We start from the raw sequence: 17,070 nt of genomic DNA, 5'->3' as shown, positions 1-17,070 counted from the left end.
TAAGTGTTCTCCATCGCTGTGGGCATTACTATTCTCAACTGGGGGTACAGTTTCCAGTCGTAATGTTTTTCATTGTGTCCGGGATATAAAACCTTTCCTTTTCAAACTTTCAGTTTGATTAACACTCGTCCACATCTTGTCAGTGATTAAACATGTTTCAAGTTTAAATGTTAAATTCTGGTCTCGAGCCCTCCTGTTCGACCAAACTGAAATTACCCCTCCCACTTTGGCTCGTCCTGTGGGTGTAGCAAGGGTCGTGCCATCGCTTAGGAACGGAGGGTGCATTAATTGTTGCATTTCGATGCACATTTTGATTATATTCAGAAGATTTTGTGGCAAAAACTCAGATAGAGAAGCATTTATATTCACATCTCACTTATTCATGACTGGCTGAGAGCAGCACTTCCATTAAGTTAGCATCATTACGCCATTTATTATGCCAAGAAAGATGAAGCCAAGACATTTTGCCCTCCCTGGTCTCAGCCAGAAATGGTTATACCTTACAGAGTTTTTTCCCACGGAATGAAAACAAATGTACTTGGGCTGAGGCCCAAGTACAATAATAATAATAATAATAATAATAATAATAATAATAAAACATTGGAAAGTGATATAGAGCACGTGCACAGTTGGAATGATCAAACATACGAGAAGCGATCTTGTAAGTTGACAAGTGTCCGGTTACAGCATTTGCCAAAATACCCGGCATGGGTATTGTGCTGTCCTTTTTGTAGATCTTCCACACGAATCAAGTCAAATGAAGAATCTCTGAAATCAAAACGAAAACGGAAACATTAGCCCTGCGGAACTCTTATTTCCCCAAATATTGATATCAACTAATAAAGTCATTATTGAATATAAGACGATAAGGTAGTCTTGTGGGTGATTGACCGACACGAAATAATGCGCTTGGCAGGATTTGGGATACCACTAACTTCTGTTGCCAATAGGTGTGTTACGATGTATTCTATTGTAAGCTGATGCAGTGAGTGTATCTTTTCTTTTTGCGTGACCAGGTGCACATTGTTTTGTATAATTTATGCGTGACCAGGTGCGTTCATGAATAATTTATTTTCGTGGTTCTATAAATGCATACGTGTCGCCACGTCGCTTGTCTTCTGTGAGCAGCGTGATGTCCAGAAGTTCCATGGTTTGATGGCTTCCCAGTTGCTATCTTTGCCGGCGAAATTCGGACTGTTTGATGACGAAGTAATTATGTCAAGTTGTTTGCTGGCCGGACTGTTCTTCTCGTAAAAACGCTCAAGATTCTGGTGAGTGTGTGTGTGTCAGAGACTTTGGAAACGTCCTAGTCGTAAGAGTTGCACGCTACACGTTGTGATATCTACGTCGGTCGACTCAAGAACTGTATTGCCGCTGTCAGAGACGTCCCTGTCCTTCCTCAAGTGTCGCACAAGAAATACTGTGTACGGACATTCATAACTTACTGTGTACGGACATTCGTGAAATAGCGGACTCTGTTGCTAGATAGCAGAATTTCGACGGCGTTCAAGACTGGAGCAAATATCCGACGGGTCTGTACTCTATTTGTATAGAAGCAGTAATTATCGTTTTTTTGTTCACTTTTACTTACCTGGTCACGCTCAGTTTAAAGTCATTGTGATAACTTGCATTTTATTTTTCATGCATTAGTTAATTTTAATTAAATATAAGTTTGTTATATAACATTTAATGTTTGGAGTGATCTTTGTTTGACCGACATCCCGTCCAGAAACTTTGGTTTACTTGGGTCGTAACAAATTGGGGGCTCGTCCGGGATATTGAACAGAACGAGTTCGTTTCCCGTCTGTACGGTCAAGCAAAGTATCGCTAAGGTCACATTCAAAATGGCTGCCTCAGGTGAGTTCAATGTAGTCGAATTCGTGGAAAATGAAAACTTGTCCATTCAAGAGTTAGAGCAATTGAGAAAAGCCGATTTAAGACTTGTTGCTGATCAAATTGGAGTCTCTCTGAGCAGTGGTATGAGGAAACGCGAAATTATTGATATTATCGCTGGTGATTTAAAATTAAAGTTACAACCGCCTGTAGAGCAAACTGTTGTTGATGGTAATTCCCTTGAATTGGCGAAAATTGAATTTGAGAGAGAAAAGCTGAAATTTGAGCAATGGAAAAAAGTGAGGAATTTAAGAGAGAAAAAGAACGGGAAGACTTTGAATTGAGAAAAATAGAGTTGCAATCTCAATTATCAGGGGAGCACACACACTTTGGTCTAGTACAAGAATTTCAGAGTAGGGATTTTGATGTTGCCAAGAATATTAGGCTTATCCCTAAATTTTGTGAAGATGAAGTCGACTCGTATTTCTTAGCATTTGAAAAGATAGCAAAACGGCTTGATTGGCCTCGTAGGTACTGGACCATATTGCTACAAAGCGTGTTGACTGGGAAAGCACAAGAAGTATTTTCTTCATTGTCTGATGAACAGTCCGAAAATTACGAAGTTGTTAAAAAAGCCATTTTGTCTGCCTACGAATTAGTTCCCGAGGCCTATAGACAGAAGTTTAGAAATCTACAAAGGCAGACAGGTCAAACTTTTGTGGAGTTTGCAAGGGAAAAAGAAATTGTTTTCGACAAGTGGTATCGTTCGCTCCAAGCTGGAAAGGAATTTTATACATTAAGGGAAGTGATTTTGATAGAAGAATTTAAGAATAGCATCCCCTTAGCTATAAAGACTCATTTGGACGAACATAAGGTGCGCGATTTGAAACGTGCGGCAGCTATTGCTGATGATTATGAGCTCACTCATAAGAAATTTAGTAGTCCATACAATTTCAATAAATACGTTGATGACAAGCGTTTTACTTCAAAACAACAGTCTGATTCCAAATCAAAGTCAAATTCACAGGAGAAAAAGATTCCCTCTAATCAACGTCGTGAACATAGAAAGACTCTTGTTTGCTATTACTGTGGTAAAGCTGGACATGTTAAGGCCCAGTGTTTTAAATGGATAAAGGATAATGAGAAGTTGAGTAAACCGGTAGCGTTGGTTAATCCAAAAGATGGGTTATCTGTCGATACTCCCTTTGCTAAAAAGGTCCAAATTTCTGTGTTGCAAAACAAACCAGACAATTCTAAAATGTCAGAGTCTGTCCCAAAGGGCTATGAGAGTTTTGTTTCCCATGGTGAAGTTATGTCATTGGCTAGTGATGGAGAAATTAAACATGTTACTATACTAAGGGACACCGGAGCTGCTCAGTCCCTAATGTTGTATGATGTTCTGCCAGGTAGTTCAAAGTGTTCCACAAATGCTAGTGTTCTTGTTCAAGGTATTGATGGTGCGTTTGTATCTGTCCCCCTTTATGAGGTAAACTTGAAATCTGAGCTTGTCACAGGTCCTATTAAAGTAGGTGTTGTTCGTACTCTACCTATACAAGGTATAAGCTTTCTGCTAGGGAACGATTTGGCTGGGGGCAAAGTCAATGTTTCTCCCGTACTCACCAAAACTCCCGTTATTCATTCAGAGACCGAACAATTAAATGACACCTTCCCAGGCATATTTCCTTCATGTGTTGTAACCAGATCACAATCACGGGAAGCACAAAAAGATGAGGCAAATTCCGAGGTGTCATCGAATTCTGGAGTTTGGCTTGCGGAAACATTTTTCAAAGATTTGGACAGTGATGATTGCACGTCTAAGAATGACTCTCCAGAGAGTACATTTACTCATTCTACTCTTGTTAAGGAACAAAAGGCTGATCCGGTTTTGAATAATTTGATTCAAAAGGCATTAGTAGAATGTGAAGCTACCGAAGTTCCGGAATGCTTCTATATCAAATCAGGGGTCCTAATGAGAAAATGGAGACCACCTTCTGTTCCTTCTGATGAAGAGTGGTCAGTAAAACATCAAATAGTTGTACCTCCAAGCTATCGTCTTGAAATTCTACGACTAGCTCATGAAATTCCTATGGCTGGACACTTTGGCATTAGAAAAACTCAAGCTAGGGTTTTAGCTCACTTCTATTGGCCTAAATTGCATCGTGATGTGGTACAGTATTGCAAAACTTGTCATACCTGTCAAATGTTAGGAAAACCACAGCCATCGATTAAACCAGCTCCACTGATTCCAATCCCAGCATTTGGTGAACCATTCAGTAAGGTTCTTATCGATTGTGTTGGTCCTTTACCAAGAACCAAGTCAGGCCACAAGTATATTTTGACTATTTTGGACATGGCAACAAGATTTCCGGAGGCTATTCCCTTGAAAAACACTACTACCAAAGTTGTGGTGGATGCTTTGACACAATTTTTCACCAGGTATGGTTTGCCAAAGGAGGTTCAATCAGATCAAGGATCAAATAATCGCAATCATACCAATCCATAATCCAATAACACTAGGTCAAAATTTGTAAGACAATAGTTGTAAACATAGACACAAAACAGCACAGAACAGACAGTAAATAGACGGTACAAACAAAGTCAAATTCATGAAAGAAAGATATATGGACCTCTGGCCAAAAGACCAAGAAGTGATGTCGGGTGTTAGAAAATAGTAAGCGCATCCTCCCCCACATGTGGCACCCGCCATATATCAATCTGTAAGTCAGATAGGTAGTGGTCACTAACTAAGGCCCAATGTCACCGATGCCATCAGTGATCATTTGTCGAAGAGAGATATTGTATTTATCTACCAGCTTGCGATACCTGCCAAAAAAGCGTTTGAATGTAGAGACAAGTCTTGCTCTGGTGTAACCTTGATTTCATGTCAGGTCTATTTCAGGAAGTTATGTGTCACTTGGGGATCAATCAAGTACATTCCTCCGCTTATCATCCTCAATCACAAGGGGCTTTGGAAAGGTATCATCAGACACTCAAAAATATGTTAACAGCGTATTGCATGGAATACCCAGAGGATTGGGATAAGGGCATTTCGTTTGTACTCTTTGCGTCGAGAGATTCTCCAAATGAATCAACAGGTTTCACTCCGTTTGAGCTTGTATATGGCCATGAAGTAAGGGGGCCACTAAAATTGATAAAAGAGAGGTTCTTAAAGGCGCCCTTCTCAATCCCGTTCTCGCATTCGCAAATGTGTCAACAGCCCATTAACAGTTTATCATTCTTTTGTTATCCATTGAATATTTTATCAAGTAAATAATATTTACATTAGATAAATCTGATAATTGAGTGGGGCTTTAAGTGAAGATGACGACATTAACCTCCTGGACTACGTTTCAAACTTTAAAGAAAGGCTCACAAAAGCATGTGGCTTAGCCAAAGAACACCTTCAACAATCTCAGCAAACCATGAAAAAGAACTATGATAAAGGTAGTCAATTTCGTAAGTTTAAACCAGGTGATAAGGTGCTGGTGTTGTTACCTGTGCCGGGTGAGCCCTTGTCTGCAAAATTTCAGGGACCCTACAAGGTTGAAAAGAGGCTCAATAGTGTCAATTATGTTATTAGTACTCCAGATAGGCGCAAGTTGCGCAGAGTTTGCCACATCAATATGCTCAAACAGTATTTTGAACGTGACATTGATCTAAAACCGGCAGTTGGGTTAGTTACTGTCACTCAGAGTAGTAATGATCACAGTGCATGTGGCGAAGGGTCAGATATTTTTGATGTAAACATATCAGAAAATGCTCAATTGAATGGTAAGTTTTCAAACTCCACAGGGCTTGCTAATCTGACGACTACGTTGAATTATTTGTCTGAGAGCAAAAGGAGTGATATAATTGAGCTCATTAAAGGTCATGAACACCTGTTTTCAGATAAGCCGGGTTGTACTTCCTTAACTTCTCATGATGTCGACGTTGGTAACGAAAATCCTATCAAACAGAGACCCTACAGACTTAACCCTTACAAAGCTGCAAAAGTTCATGAGGAAATACAGTATATGTTAGACCATGACCTCATAGAGCCTAGTGAAAGTAGCTGGAGCTCCCCTGTGGTTCTTGTGCCCAAATCAGACGATTCAATCAGATTTTGTATTGACTATCGCAAGGTAAATTCTGTAACTCGCACAGATTCCTATCCAATTCCAAGAATTGAAGACTGTATTGACAAAATTGGAAAAGCTAAGTATGTAACAAAAATTGATCTGTTAAAAGGTTATTGGCAGGTACCACTGACCAAAAGGGCACGAGAAATATCGGCTTTCATTACTCCAAGGGGTTTATATCAATTTAAAGTCATGCCCTTTGGAATGAAAAATGCCCCGGCTACCTTTCAAAGGTTAATGAACAAGGTCACAGCAGGTTTAGTGTATTGTGTAGTGTACCTTGACGACATCCTGGTATTCAGTGAAACATGGGAAGACCATTTAGCCCATTTAAGAAGTGTATTTGAACGACTTGGTCAAGCCAACCTGGTAATCAATCTTGCAAAGAGTGAATTTGCGAAAGCCAGAGTTGTTTATCTGGGTCATGTCATAGGTCAAGGTCAAGTGTCACCAAGGCAGGCAAAAGTTCAAGTCATTGAAAAGTTTCCGACACCGACAAGCAAGAGAGAATTGCTCCGCTTCCTTGGCATGTCGGGTTTCTATAGAAAATTTGTTGCAAATTATAGTACCATTGTTGCACCTCTTACCAACCTGCTCAAAAAGAATGTGAAATATGAATGGTCTGATTCTTGTCAAACTGCATTTGACAAGATTAAAGCAGTTTTAGTGAATGATCCTGTATTGGTGGCGCCAGATTTTTGTAAACCATTTAAATTGGCTATCGATGCCAGTGACGTCGGGATCGGCGCAGTATTACTTCAGGATGATGATTCAGGAATTGAAAAGCCTGTCAGTTACTTCTCAAGAAAGTTGAACAAGCATCAGAAAGTGTACTCCACGATTGAGAAAGAGGCTTTAAGCCTGGTATCCGCCCTTCAACACTTTGAAATCTACGTAACAAATGGCGTAGGTGGTATCACTGTGTACACTGATCACAATCCGTGAGTGAATTATGAATACAAATACTGTGAACCAGGTGTATCATGATGTTTTTCTTTTGCGGGGGAGGTGTTACGATGTATTCTATTGTAAGCTGATGCAGTGAGTGTATCTTTTCTTTTTGCGTGACCAGGTGCACATTGTTTTGTATAATTTATGCATGACCAGGTGCGTTCATGAATAATTTATTTTCGTGGTTCTATAAATGCATACGTGTCGCCACGTCGCTTGTCTTCTGTGAGCAGCGTGATGTCCAGAAGTTCCATGGTTTGATTGCTTCCCAGTTGCTATCTTTGCCAGCGAAATTCGGACTGTTTGGTGACGAAGTAATTATGTCAAGTTGTTTGCTGGCCGGACTGTTCTTCTCGTAAAAACGCTCAAGATTCTGGTGAGTGTGTGTGTGTCAGAGACTTTGGAAATGTCCTAGTCGTAAGAGTTGCATGCTACACGTTGTGATATCTACGTCGGTCGACTCAAGAACTGTATTGCCGCTGTCAGAGACGTCCCTGTCCTTCCTCAAGTGTCGCACAAGAAATACTGTGTACGGACATTCATAACTTACTGTGTACGGACATTCGTGAAATAGCGGACTCTGTTGCTAGATAGCAGAATTTCGACGGCATTCAAGACCGGAGCAAATATCCGACGGGTCTGTACTCTATTTGTATAGAAGCAGTAATTATCGTTTTTTTTGTTCACTTTTACTTACCTGGTCACACTCAGTTTAAAGTCATTGTGATAACTTGCATTTTATTTTTCATGCATTAGTTAATTTTAATTAAATATAAGTTTGTTATATAACATTTAACGTTGGGAGTGATCTTTGTTTGACCGACATACTGTCCAGAAATTTTGGTTTGCTTGGGTCGTAACAAATGTAAGAAATGCATGGCAAGGAACGAAGCTTCAACCGCACAAGTGATACGAACGTTTTGTAACTGAATCGGGTAATTTGTTTTTTTTTCAGTAATTTTATACATGTATCGAGCCCTCAAACTCATAAAATTTGCATAATCAACAACTAAGATCTATGCCCGAATCACAAAAATGATTGACAAAGTGTTTGAAGTACAAATCGTAAAACTCGAAAGGCTCCGCCGGTAGAAAAACAACCTGTCCTACAACAGGCGTTGATCAACATTAATTCCAAGAAAATATGCGAGATTTAATTAGGATACAATTTTTATACCCCACCTTGTCCAAATTTCTGAATTGCGATAATTCTTTGAAGATGACATCGGCCGTAGATCTGTCTCTCGGCTGCGTATACCAGCAGCGACCCATTAGCCGGAACAGTTCAATGGAGCACTCCTGTGGCATTGGTAATCTGTTTCCATTGACCAAATGTCTACCTAGGAGTTTAGAATTGCAGTCGTCTACGTCGGTGTACCTCGGAGCAGCTCCTGATATTTGAATGGAACGATCAGCTTACAAGTTAAAGAGACCTTCATACGAGCAGATCATATCAAACATTCGCAGATTAATGTATAAACATCGAGTTAGACATAACATCGACTTAAAGTCATAATTGACATTATTCGATTCCAAAAGAGCAAAATCTTCAACGTTTAACACATTGCTCTTTTTTTAAAGGAGCATATACTTTCGTTTTTATCAAAAGGATGAAGTGTCATAAAGCCTTACAGGGAATTCAGTTTTGCACACGATGTCAACATACAACAGGTTAGACATTGGTGTTGCTGAATGTCAAACAGCAACTCAACTAGATTGCATCTTATCCTAGGATACATACCCATGCAAGCTAGCTCTCTGGGTCACCGTGTATCTAATTGTTTTGAATGTGTTGAAACAGCAATTTCTTGAGAAACGCCGTATCGAATATTCGCTTACCTAAAGTTGCAATCTCCCATAGTAGGATTCCAAAGGACCACCTGAAAGTCATAAAATTGAAGACAAGTACCGTGATCATTCAGGGTAGAGCCCTAAATAAGGAAGTAGACAATTTTCTTCAAATTTTTAATTCAAGAGATCTTTAAAGTCTTTGAATGCATCCATTTTGCTATTTACAACAAAAACAAAAGTTTCCACCCAGAAATCTATCTTGTTATAAGTGACCGCAGCAGCGCCCCTTCAGCCCAACACAATTTTTGCGTCATACTTACACATCAGTCTTGTAACTATATATGCCATCAGTGAGTGATTCGGGAGCCATCCATCTTGTCGGAAAGCGACCTGGACGCTGTTTAATGAAAAAATTCAGTGTTCAGTCCATTTCATGGTTTCTTACTTTCAAAGGGACATTCAAAAATCCTTACTTCTGTACGCACTAAGTTTTATTTCAATTTTATGTATTTTCTGCGTTCCGTTTGCTCGCCTTGATCCCGGTCGTGAGGGGAGGCTGATTTGCAGGATGTGGATGATCGCTGTTGTCTCTACCGGAGACAATAGTACAATAGTGATCGATGTATCATGGCACTCGTAGGTCCAAAATGGCTATATTTTGCAGTCTTCATTATACCTATCTGTACGGAATATCTATTGGACGGACATGTAGAATTTCATGGCCAGTCTCGCATACAATTTTAGCTTAGTGGCGATCACATCGATATTTTGAACACAGGCAACGCTTAAATCCGCCATGTTAGCAATATGTAAAAGCAACAACATTGCAGGCTTGTGACAATAATTGCGTCATTTTTATGCTATTTTAAAGGTAGTCTGAAGTGTCACCTTCATTGAAGGAAGTAATTATGATCGGTGTGCGAATCCAAGATGTACCGAAATAAATAAAAGAAATGTAAACAAACTTACCCCTTGATGACGATGATATTCTCCTGTTTGATAGACATCTCTAGCAAATCCAAAGTCCCCAACTTTAGCAACATCCTCATGAGATATCAAAATATTACGAGCTGCTATGTCACGATGTACAATCTGGAATAACAACGAAATTTGAATTTTACTTAGAATGGAGAGAAAATTGAATGGAGATAACAGCCTGGCAGAGATTCCTATTGATCGAATATCTTTTTGTTTTGACCCTATTCTACATTTAAACAAGTCATCGTTGAAAACACAGTCCCTGCTTGTCCATTTTGTTATAATCTTTGGTGTCTAGGTAGCTGTGGTCTAGGTAGCTGTGGAATGACATTGATGCAACGGGTGCATTAGGCCTGTGACTTGCATAATAAAGTAATCTGAGGAAGGTTCAATAAATGACTCATCTCTGCCGGTAATGACCACTCAAGGAACTTTTGATTACATCACACATAACGATACCCTTACTGGCTCCAGTGTCATGATGGCACATACTATACACATGGTTTGGTGGAATTTTCGAAATGGTATGGGATCGGGTATGTTGTTGTAATCAGCCATTTCGGATCATATGATGAAACAAATTAATGTGCACAAGAATGCAGCCATAGTATTTCATCTTCGTATCACGTTTGAACAAAATCAGTCCATCGAGGGATAGTGACCTATGTTTATGTTTCAAAGACATAAAAAAATCACACCAAAATTTAAATCAAATATCTGTCTATTGACCATATGGATCATAGTACAAAATTAGTAGACATGCATATGTATGCCATAGTACTTTATCTTTGTACCAAGTCTCAACAACATTGGTTAAAGAATATTTGCATATGATTAAGCCTCAAAGACATGAAAAAATCCAAAAATGACCATCTGACAGCAATATTGGAAAAAAATGACAATCTGGCACCCATATTGGAACATGTCACAAAGTAAATTGACATGTATATGTATGCCATAGTGCTTGATCTTTGTGCCAAGTTTGGACAAAATGGGTGTAATGACCTTTGAATTACGATTCAAAGACATGCAAAATTCCAACAAAATGGCAGTTCTGCAGCCATATTGGATCCTATCGCAAGCTTAATTGATACATGCATATGTATGCCATAGTGCTTTGCCTTTGTGCCAAGTTTGAACCAAATCGGTTCAAGGATGTTTGAGTTATGGTTTGAAGACATGAAAATATCGCAAAAAAAAATGGCCGCCTGTCAGCCATATTGGATCATATCACGAAATAAATTGATGTTCATATGAAGGGCATAATGTTTTGCTTTTGTGCCAAATTTGAACAGAATCGGTTCAAGGATGTCTGAGTTATGGTCCAAAGACATGAAAAATCGCAACAAAATGGCCACCTCACGCCCATATTGGATCGTATCGCAATATAATTCGACATGCATATGTAGGACATAGTGTTATGCCTTTGTGTCAAGTTTGAACAGAATCGGTGCAAGGATCTTTGAGTTATTGTTCAAACAAATGGCCGCCTCGTGGCCATACTGGATTGTATCACAAAATAATTTAACATTCATATGTAGGCTATAGTGTTATACCTTTGTGGCAAGTTTGAACAGAATCTGTTCAAGGATGTCTGAGTTATGGTCCAAAGACATGAAAAATTGCAACAAAATGGCCGCCACGCGCCCATATTGAAACACATCGCAAAATAATTTTGACATGGATATGTAAGCCATAGTGTTATGCTTTTGTGCCAAGTTTGAGTAGAATGTGCTCAAGGATGTCTGAGTTATGGTCCAAAGACATGAAAAATCGAAACAAAATGGCCGCCACGCGCCCATATTGAAACATATCGCAAAATAATTTGACATGGATATGAAAGCCATAATGTTATGCCTTTGTGCCAAGTTTGAGTAGAATATGCTCAAGGATGTCTGAGTTATGGTCCAAAGACATGAAAAATCGCAACAAAATGGTCGCCTCACGCCCATATTGGATCGTATCGCAATATAATTCGACATGCATATGTAGGACATAGTGTTATGCCTTTGTGTCAAGTTTGAACAGAATCGGTGCAAGGATCTTTGAGCTATTGTTCAAAGACACGAAAAATCGCAATCAAAATGGCCGCCTCGTGGCCATATTGGAATTTATCACAAAATAATTTGACATTCATATGTAGGCTATAGTGTTATGCTTTTGTGCCAAGTTTTAGTAGAATGTGCCCAAGGATGTCTGAGTTATGGTCCAAAGACATGAAAAATCGCAACAAAATGGCCGCCACGTGCCTATATTGAAACATATCGCAAAATAATTTGACATGGATATGAAAGCCATAATGTTATGCCTTTGTGCCAAGTTTGAGTAGAATATGCTCAAGGATGTCTGAGTTATGGTCCAAAGACACGAAAAATCGCAATAAAATGGTCGCCTCGCGCCCATGTTGGATCGTATCACAAAATAAATCGACGTGCATCTGTAGGTCATAGTGCTATGCCTTTGTGCCAAGTTTGAACAAAATCAGTTTAGCAGTGTCTGAGAAACTGTTGATGACGGACGGACGGACGGACAGACGGACACACGGACGGGACCCAATCTATAAGTCCCCGCCGGACTTCGTCCGCGGGGACTAAAAATGTGATTGTGTCAAACCACAGTTTGTATTGGTTAAAAATCGAATGATACCAAATAAGCGCGTTAGATACACGGTCAAACAAAAGACAATCATGCATGTAATTGGTTGCACACACGCAGGCACACAAACAAACAGACACAGACACACAATAAATTATATATAAACACTATGACGAAGAACCGGGCACGATACATCTGATAACTGAAACTGTCTACATGTAGGTTACCTTGATACATTCCATGTGCTTTAAGGCAAGGGCAATGCCTATTGAGTACTTCACTAAACGTTTGTCATTGTTCATAGTCTTATCACCACGGAGGTCAGTCAGGACGTTTAGGAGATCACTTTGCATAAGTTCAGTCAATATGTACTTCTTACCTGATGTTCATGAGAGAAAATGATTTTGAATAGTAATTAGTAAGTTTCCTGTGACGCGACGCGCACATCAATATATTGCTACGATTAAGTATATCATGTGCAGATTTGAACAGCATGTATGAACGTCTTTATAACTCAATTGTAGCTCTGAGCCAATAAGCTTGCGCAGAACAAGATTGTGGAAGTGTTAAAGAATGTGCATGGTCAATGGTGGTATATTATTTAATGAAATAACCGTTAAGATTCTCTCGTTTTATGACTTTCTTTGTCATCCTCGTACGCCAGGTTTAATTCTACATAATTTCATAGAGGGCGCTTTAGCCCAGTCCAGTAGGTTCGCTGACCCATTTCTACCGCTGGCTGCGCTGCTAACGAAAATAGGGTCCGGTATGGGCTATTGTAGGCATGTCTATCATTGGTCAATAGTAAGAGTGCGGTGATAGCCTTCAATTTATTTCCAACTTGGAGCTACCTTCAATTTTAGATTTCGTATGCCGATTGAATAATTTTACCTCCATAGTTTCCCAAACGAAGCATCCTATGTCTACATTTGATGAAAAACGAAAAATCGTTTAGTTTTAAGTCATTGCCGTACATGCCAAAGATCACATGGTCATCAGGTCACGTCTGAGAAAAGAATCATAGACGATAATCGTCATTTCTCCACTTTATACCATCATAGAAGAATAGAGTCGGAGACTTAACAATGAAGCCGTGCAAACCACTTCAACGTTCAATGTTTCGTCATCTAATTTCCATGCATTCCACTGTACGGATGTACTGACCACATGATCTTGTCTGGTGACTGTGCGCATTAACATGCAGTCAGATTTCTGACTGAAACATTAACCCATATCTGACCTTATTTCTTTAGCAGCGCAACTTGCGGTAGAAATGGGTCAGGGAACAAGACTATAGTCCAGTATATATACATTGTGCAGCTATGATAAGGCGAAGAAAGAAAGGTGTATTTTTGGTTATGGCCTCCTTCCCATTTAACATATTTTCAATGTGTTGTTTTCAAAATTTAAAAACTTTCACTATTATCCTAGGGATGTGACTATTGTAACGACATACATACATATGTTCACAGAGAATGGCCCAGGCGACACTGACACGGTGTGTGTATTTTCCTCTGCCGCTATCTGTCTATATGATATATATATATATATATATATATATATATATATATATATATATAATATATATATATATATATATATATATATATATATATATATCGCTGTATATGTGTACAACAAAATGTGAAATGAGAATTTCTCTAATAATTCATTTCGCTATACATAATGTCTATAGGGTATTATGACATTAAATCAATTCCAGCAATCGTTATCATTCGAGGTAGGGTGAATTACCAGGTCCAAGAAACAATATAAAAAAACCAAAAGAACAAAACAAAACAACAACAACAAAATGCAATATCGAGCCACTGGTCAAGTAGTGGTACCAGTGTCAGGAATGGGTAAGCGTGCCCTGCTAGCATGTTACACCCGTCAAGATTTTACTAGAGTGACAAAGTAATTGTACGGTAATTCAGCTAGATGCCAAATTACTATTGTGAGTCAAAGCCAAGAACACTGTCTCTCATCATCTGAGTAACAGATTTGTCATATTTTGATTTGATATGAGATCTCCATATCAACCATAAAACTTCTGAAATGATCTAACCGACCTACTTTGTGAAAATTCCTGTATCACTATCTTTAAGACTAAAAAGACTAAAAGACTAAAAAGCTGTGTCTCACTTTAAAGTATTCATATCAATCACAAGCTCTAAAGTATCTCAATTGTGAAATGTATACACCATAAGCTGGATCAGACGGAATATTTCTGGTTAAGTAACAGCTTAGTGTGCAATTTATTTCATCTTTACTTTGTAAAGTATTGACAAAATCTCCCATGCCGTGCCAAACTATATGTTCATTTATGAGCTTCAAAATTGATATGACTTTACTCAAGTATGCAGATTCGAAGTGCATATTTGTACAATAAATGTGACACTGGAATTTCATTAAAACTGCACAGGAAACATACGTACATATAGCATGTGCATCATATGGCTTATTAATATATTGCAGTACCTTTTAGGTAAGAGCATGATTCTGAATTTTGTAAAAATGAATAAAAATGTCAAATTCCAAGGAGTAACCGAATGATTGGGGAACAAACAAAGGGGTCTGAACATAGGATAAAAATCGGAGTATATGGGGTCCTAATGCGGTTATACACGCATTTCAAGTTTTCAAGTTTGTAACATCTGGAGGGTCCTGTTTTACAAATTGAAAAAGGGGAGGGTCCTTTCTTCGACAGGGGTCTTGGAGGAGGGTCAACTTTTACATGGTGGACTCTGATTTCCCATTTTCCAACCCATTGTAATAACTGGAAAACTCCTTGAGTTTTGACACAAATTCTGCAATAGAAATTACATTTCCCCACTGTAATTTCCGAAAGTCTTGTCAAGATTTTCGGCTACAGATTTTTTGAATATTGATGACGGTGCTATGACATTGTATGGAATGGCCCTACAAAGGATAATAAATCAAGCGCGGTAAATAAGTAATGAATCAAAATGAATAAATATGGCGTAATGCAAATAGGATGTGAACTACTTGCATTTATATCCCTATGGAAAAATAGGTTTGCCACTTACTCGGTTCTAACACCACTCCAACGAGGCGAATGATGTGTTCATGGTTCTTTAAATCATTTAAGCGTTCGCATTCTTCTCTAAACGAGTACAGAGATTCAGAACCATTTCCTGTAGAACAGTGGAACGAAAGATGTACGACAAACAAGATCACACGCATTTTCTTACAGATCACACGTACACCTACCTCTAATCCACGGTGATCTAAGTTCTTATTTAATCGACATATGACGATCACTACCATGGTAGAGATAAAACGACCTAAAGAATGAACTTTGCCTTTCCCTAATCATTTCCTAAGCGAGAAACTTTGACGTCGAGACTAATCATCGATAACTTCCTTTGTATTGAACAATCTCAAAATACAAAAGTGTATTATGTGCACATAAGCAGGCAACATCATAAGTTAAGTCACAAATATTTTGTAGTGCAATGCTTTTGGCAACTGTTTTGTGTAATTCAGTAGAATCCAAAGCAAATGATCTTCTAAACTTGCTTGATAGCCCAATCAGCTCGGCTTTTCAACTTAAGGTACATATATTTCCTCGAATCTCGAAATATTATTGCCAATATTTTGCAGCATTATAGACTCCATTGAAAATGAAATTTGTGACCTTCCGTTTCCTAGAAAGACGAAAATATATGCTTCATTTTCGTGCTTTATTATTACATAGAATGGCGGCCATTTCGAATTTCAAATACACGATGGATTTGATGAATTTGTACTGCAAAGCAAAACGATAATCGGTTTTTATTGACCAAAGTAAATAAGAGCGTAACGTTTCCTCTGCCGAAGTTTTGGAAGAGGTTAAATTTTTCAAGTGTGTATTATTCTACAATACCTCTGAGAATCTTAACAGCCACGTCCGTCACACCATCATCACTATCGAACAGTTTGCCAGATTTTACTGTCGAGAATTCTCCTTGACCAATCTGATGTAGGACAGTCAAATCTTTGAGGGAGACCTTTAGGATATCGTCCTTTCGGGGCAAACACACACAACAAAGACAATAAATGAAATATGCTATAGTCACCGCGATGACTTTATCTTTGAGAGGTTACATTGCCATTACTACAGACGCGACCAATGTTTTCTTTATTTCCTCGCCAAAGAATGTTGGGAGGATCGCTTAGGACCGGAACTAACTTGTACTGGAAGGTATCAGAAAATGAAGTCTAAATTACAAATGAATGTCTATGCAAGATATATTTCAATAAATTGTTCCTCGATGACTTTATCTTTGAGAGGTTACATTGCCATTACTACAGACGCGACCAATGGAATCGCCGCTTATTGACTTTTCTGTAAAAACAAACATGTCGTAATCCTTACGTCTTTATAGATTTACAAACTTACAGGCAGTGTAAATACATCATCCAATGCCATGTAGGTATATTTTTGACGTGTCCTCTTCCGGAGAAACAAGAAAACAAGCGCAACGACGACGAGTGAGACACCAGCGGCGATCGCTACGAAGATGGTAAGCCAATATATTCCTGAGGGCAAGTCTAAATACGACAATAAAATGTTTTGTTGCTTTATGCTCTCGCGTGGAATTGTACCTCATTGTCGCATATCCATAACACGACCACATTCCACAAATCTATTTTTGTGGCATACAATAACTTGTCATAGCAACATGTTGTAAAATTGCGATAAAACAATAAAAGATTACTGTCTCAACACATCAGTTTCTCGTTTAAAGTAACGTAGACTTCTTTAACATATGCGAGCGAAGAAAACGTAAAATTTTTA

General features: G+C 38.7%; 1 protein-coding gene across 1 annotated transcript in view; it reads right to left on the bottom strand.

The window, feature by feature from the left end:
• Window positions 1–620: 620 nt before the first annotated feature.
• The window catches only part of LOC139138279 (uncharacterized), a 47,999-nt gene continuing 31,549 nt past the window's right edge, over window positions 621–17,070 (bottom strand). Inside the window, exons 16-24 of the mRNA XM_070706587.1 lie at window positions 16,672–16,823; window positions 16,156–16,294; window positions 15,317–15,424; window positions 12,494–12,645; window positions 9,663–9,785; window positions 9,014–9,090; window positions 8,742–8,782; window positions 8,085–8,293; window positions 621–768 (exon numbers count right to left, since the gene is read on the bottom strand). Coding sequence (XP_070562688.1) covers window positions 754–768; window positions 8,085–8,293; window positions 8,742–8,782; window positions 9,014–9,090; window positions 9,663–9,785; window positions 12,494–12,645; window positions 15,317–15,424; window positions 16,156–16,294; window positions 16,672–16,823 — 1,016 coding nt within the window. The 3' untranslated portion in view covers window positions 621–753. The remainder of the gene's footprint in view (window positions 769–8,084; window positions 8,294–8,741; window positions 8,783–9,013; window positions 9,091–9,662; window positions 9,786–12,493; window positions 12,646–15,316; window positions 15,425–16,155; window positions 16,295–16,671; window positions 16,824–17,070) is intronic.

Source organism: Ptychodera flava, chromosome 8 (assembly GCF_041260155.1).
Source record: "Ptychodera flava strain L36383 chromosome 8, AS_Pfla_20210202, whole genome shotgun sequence".
Taxonomy (NCBI): domain Eukaryota; kingdom Metazoa; phylum Hemichordata; class Enteropneusta; family Ptychoderidae; genus Ptychodera; species Ptychodera flava.
The sequence above is the reverse complement of the archived record's forward strand: the minus strand, read 5'-3'. Positions and strand labels throughout refer to the sequence as shown.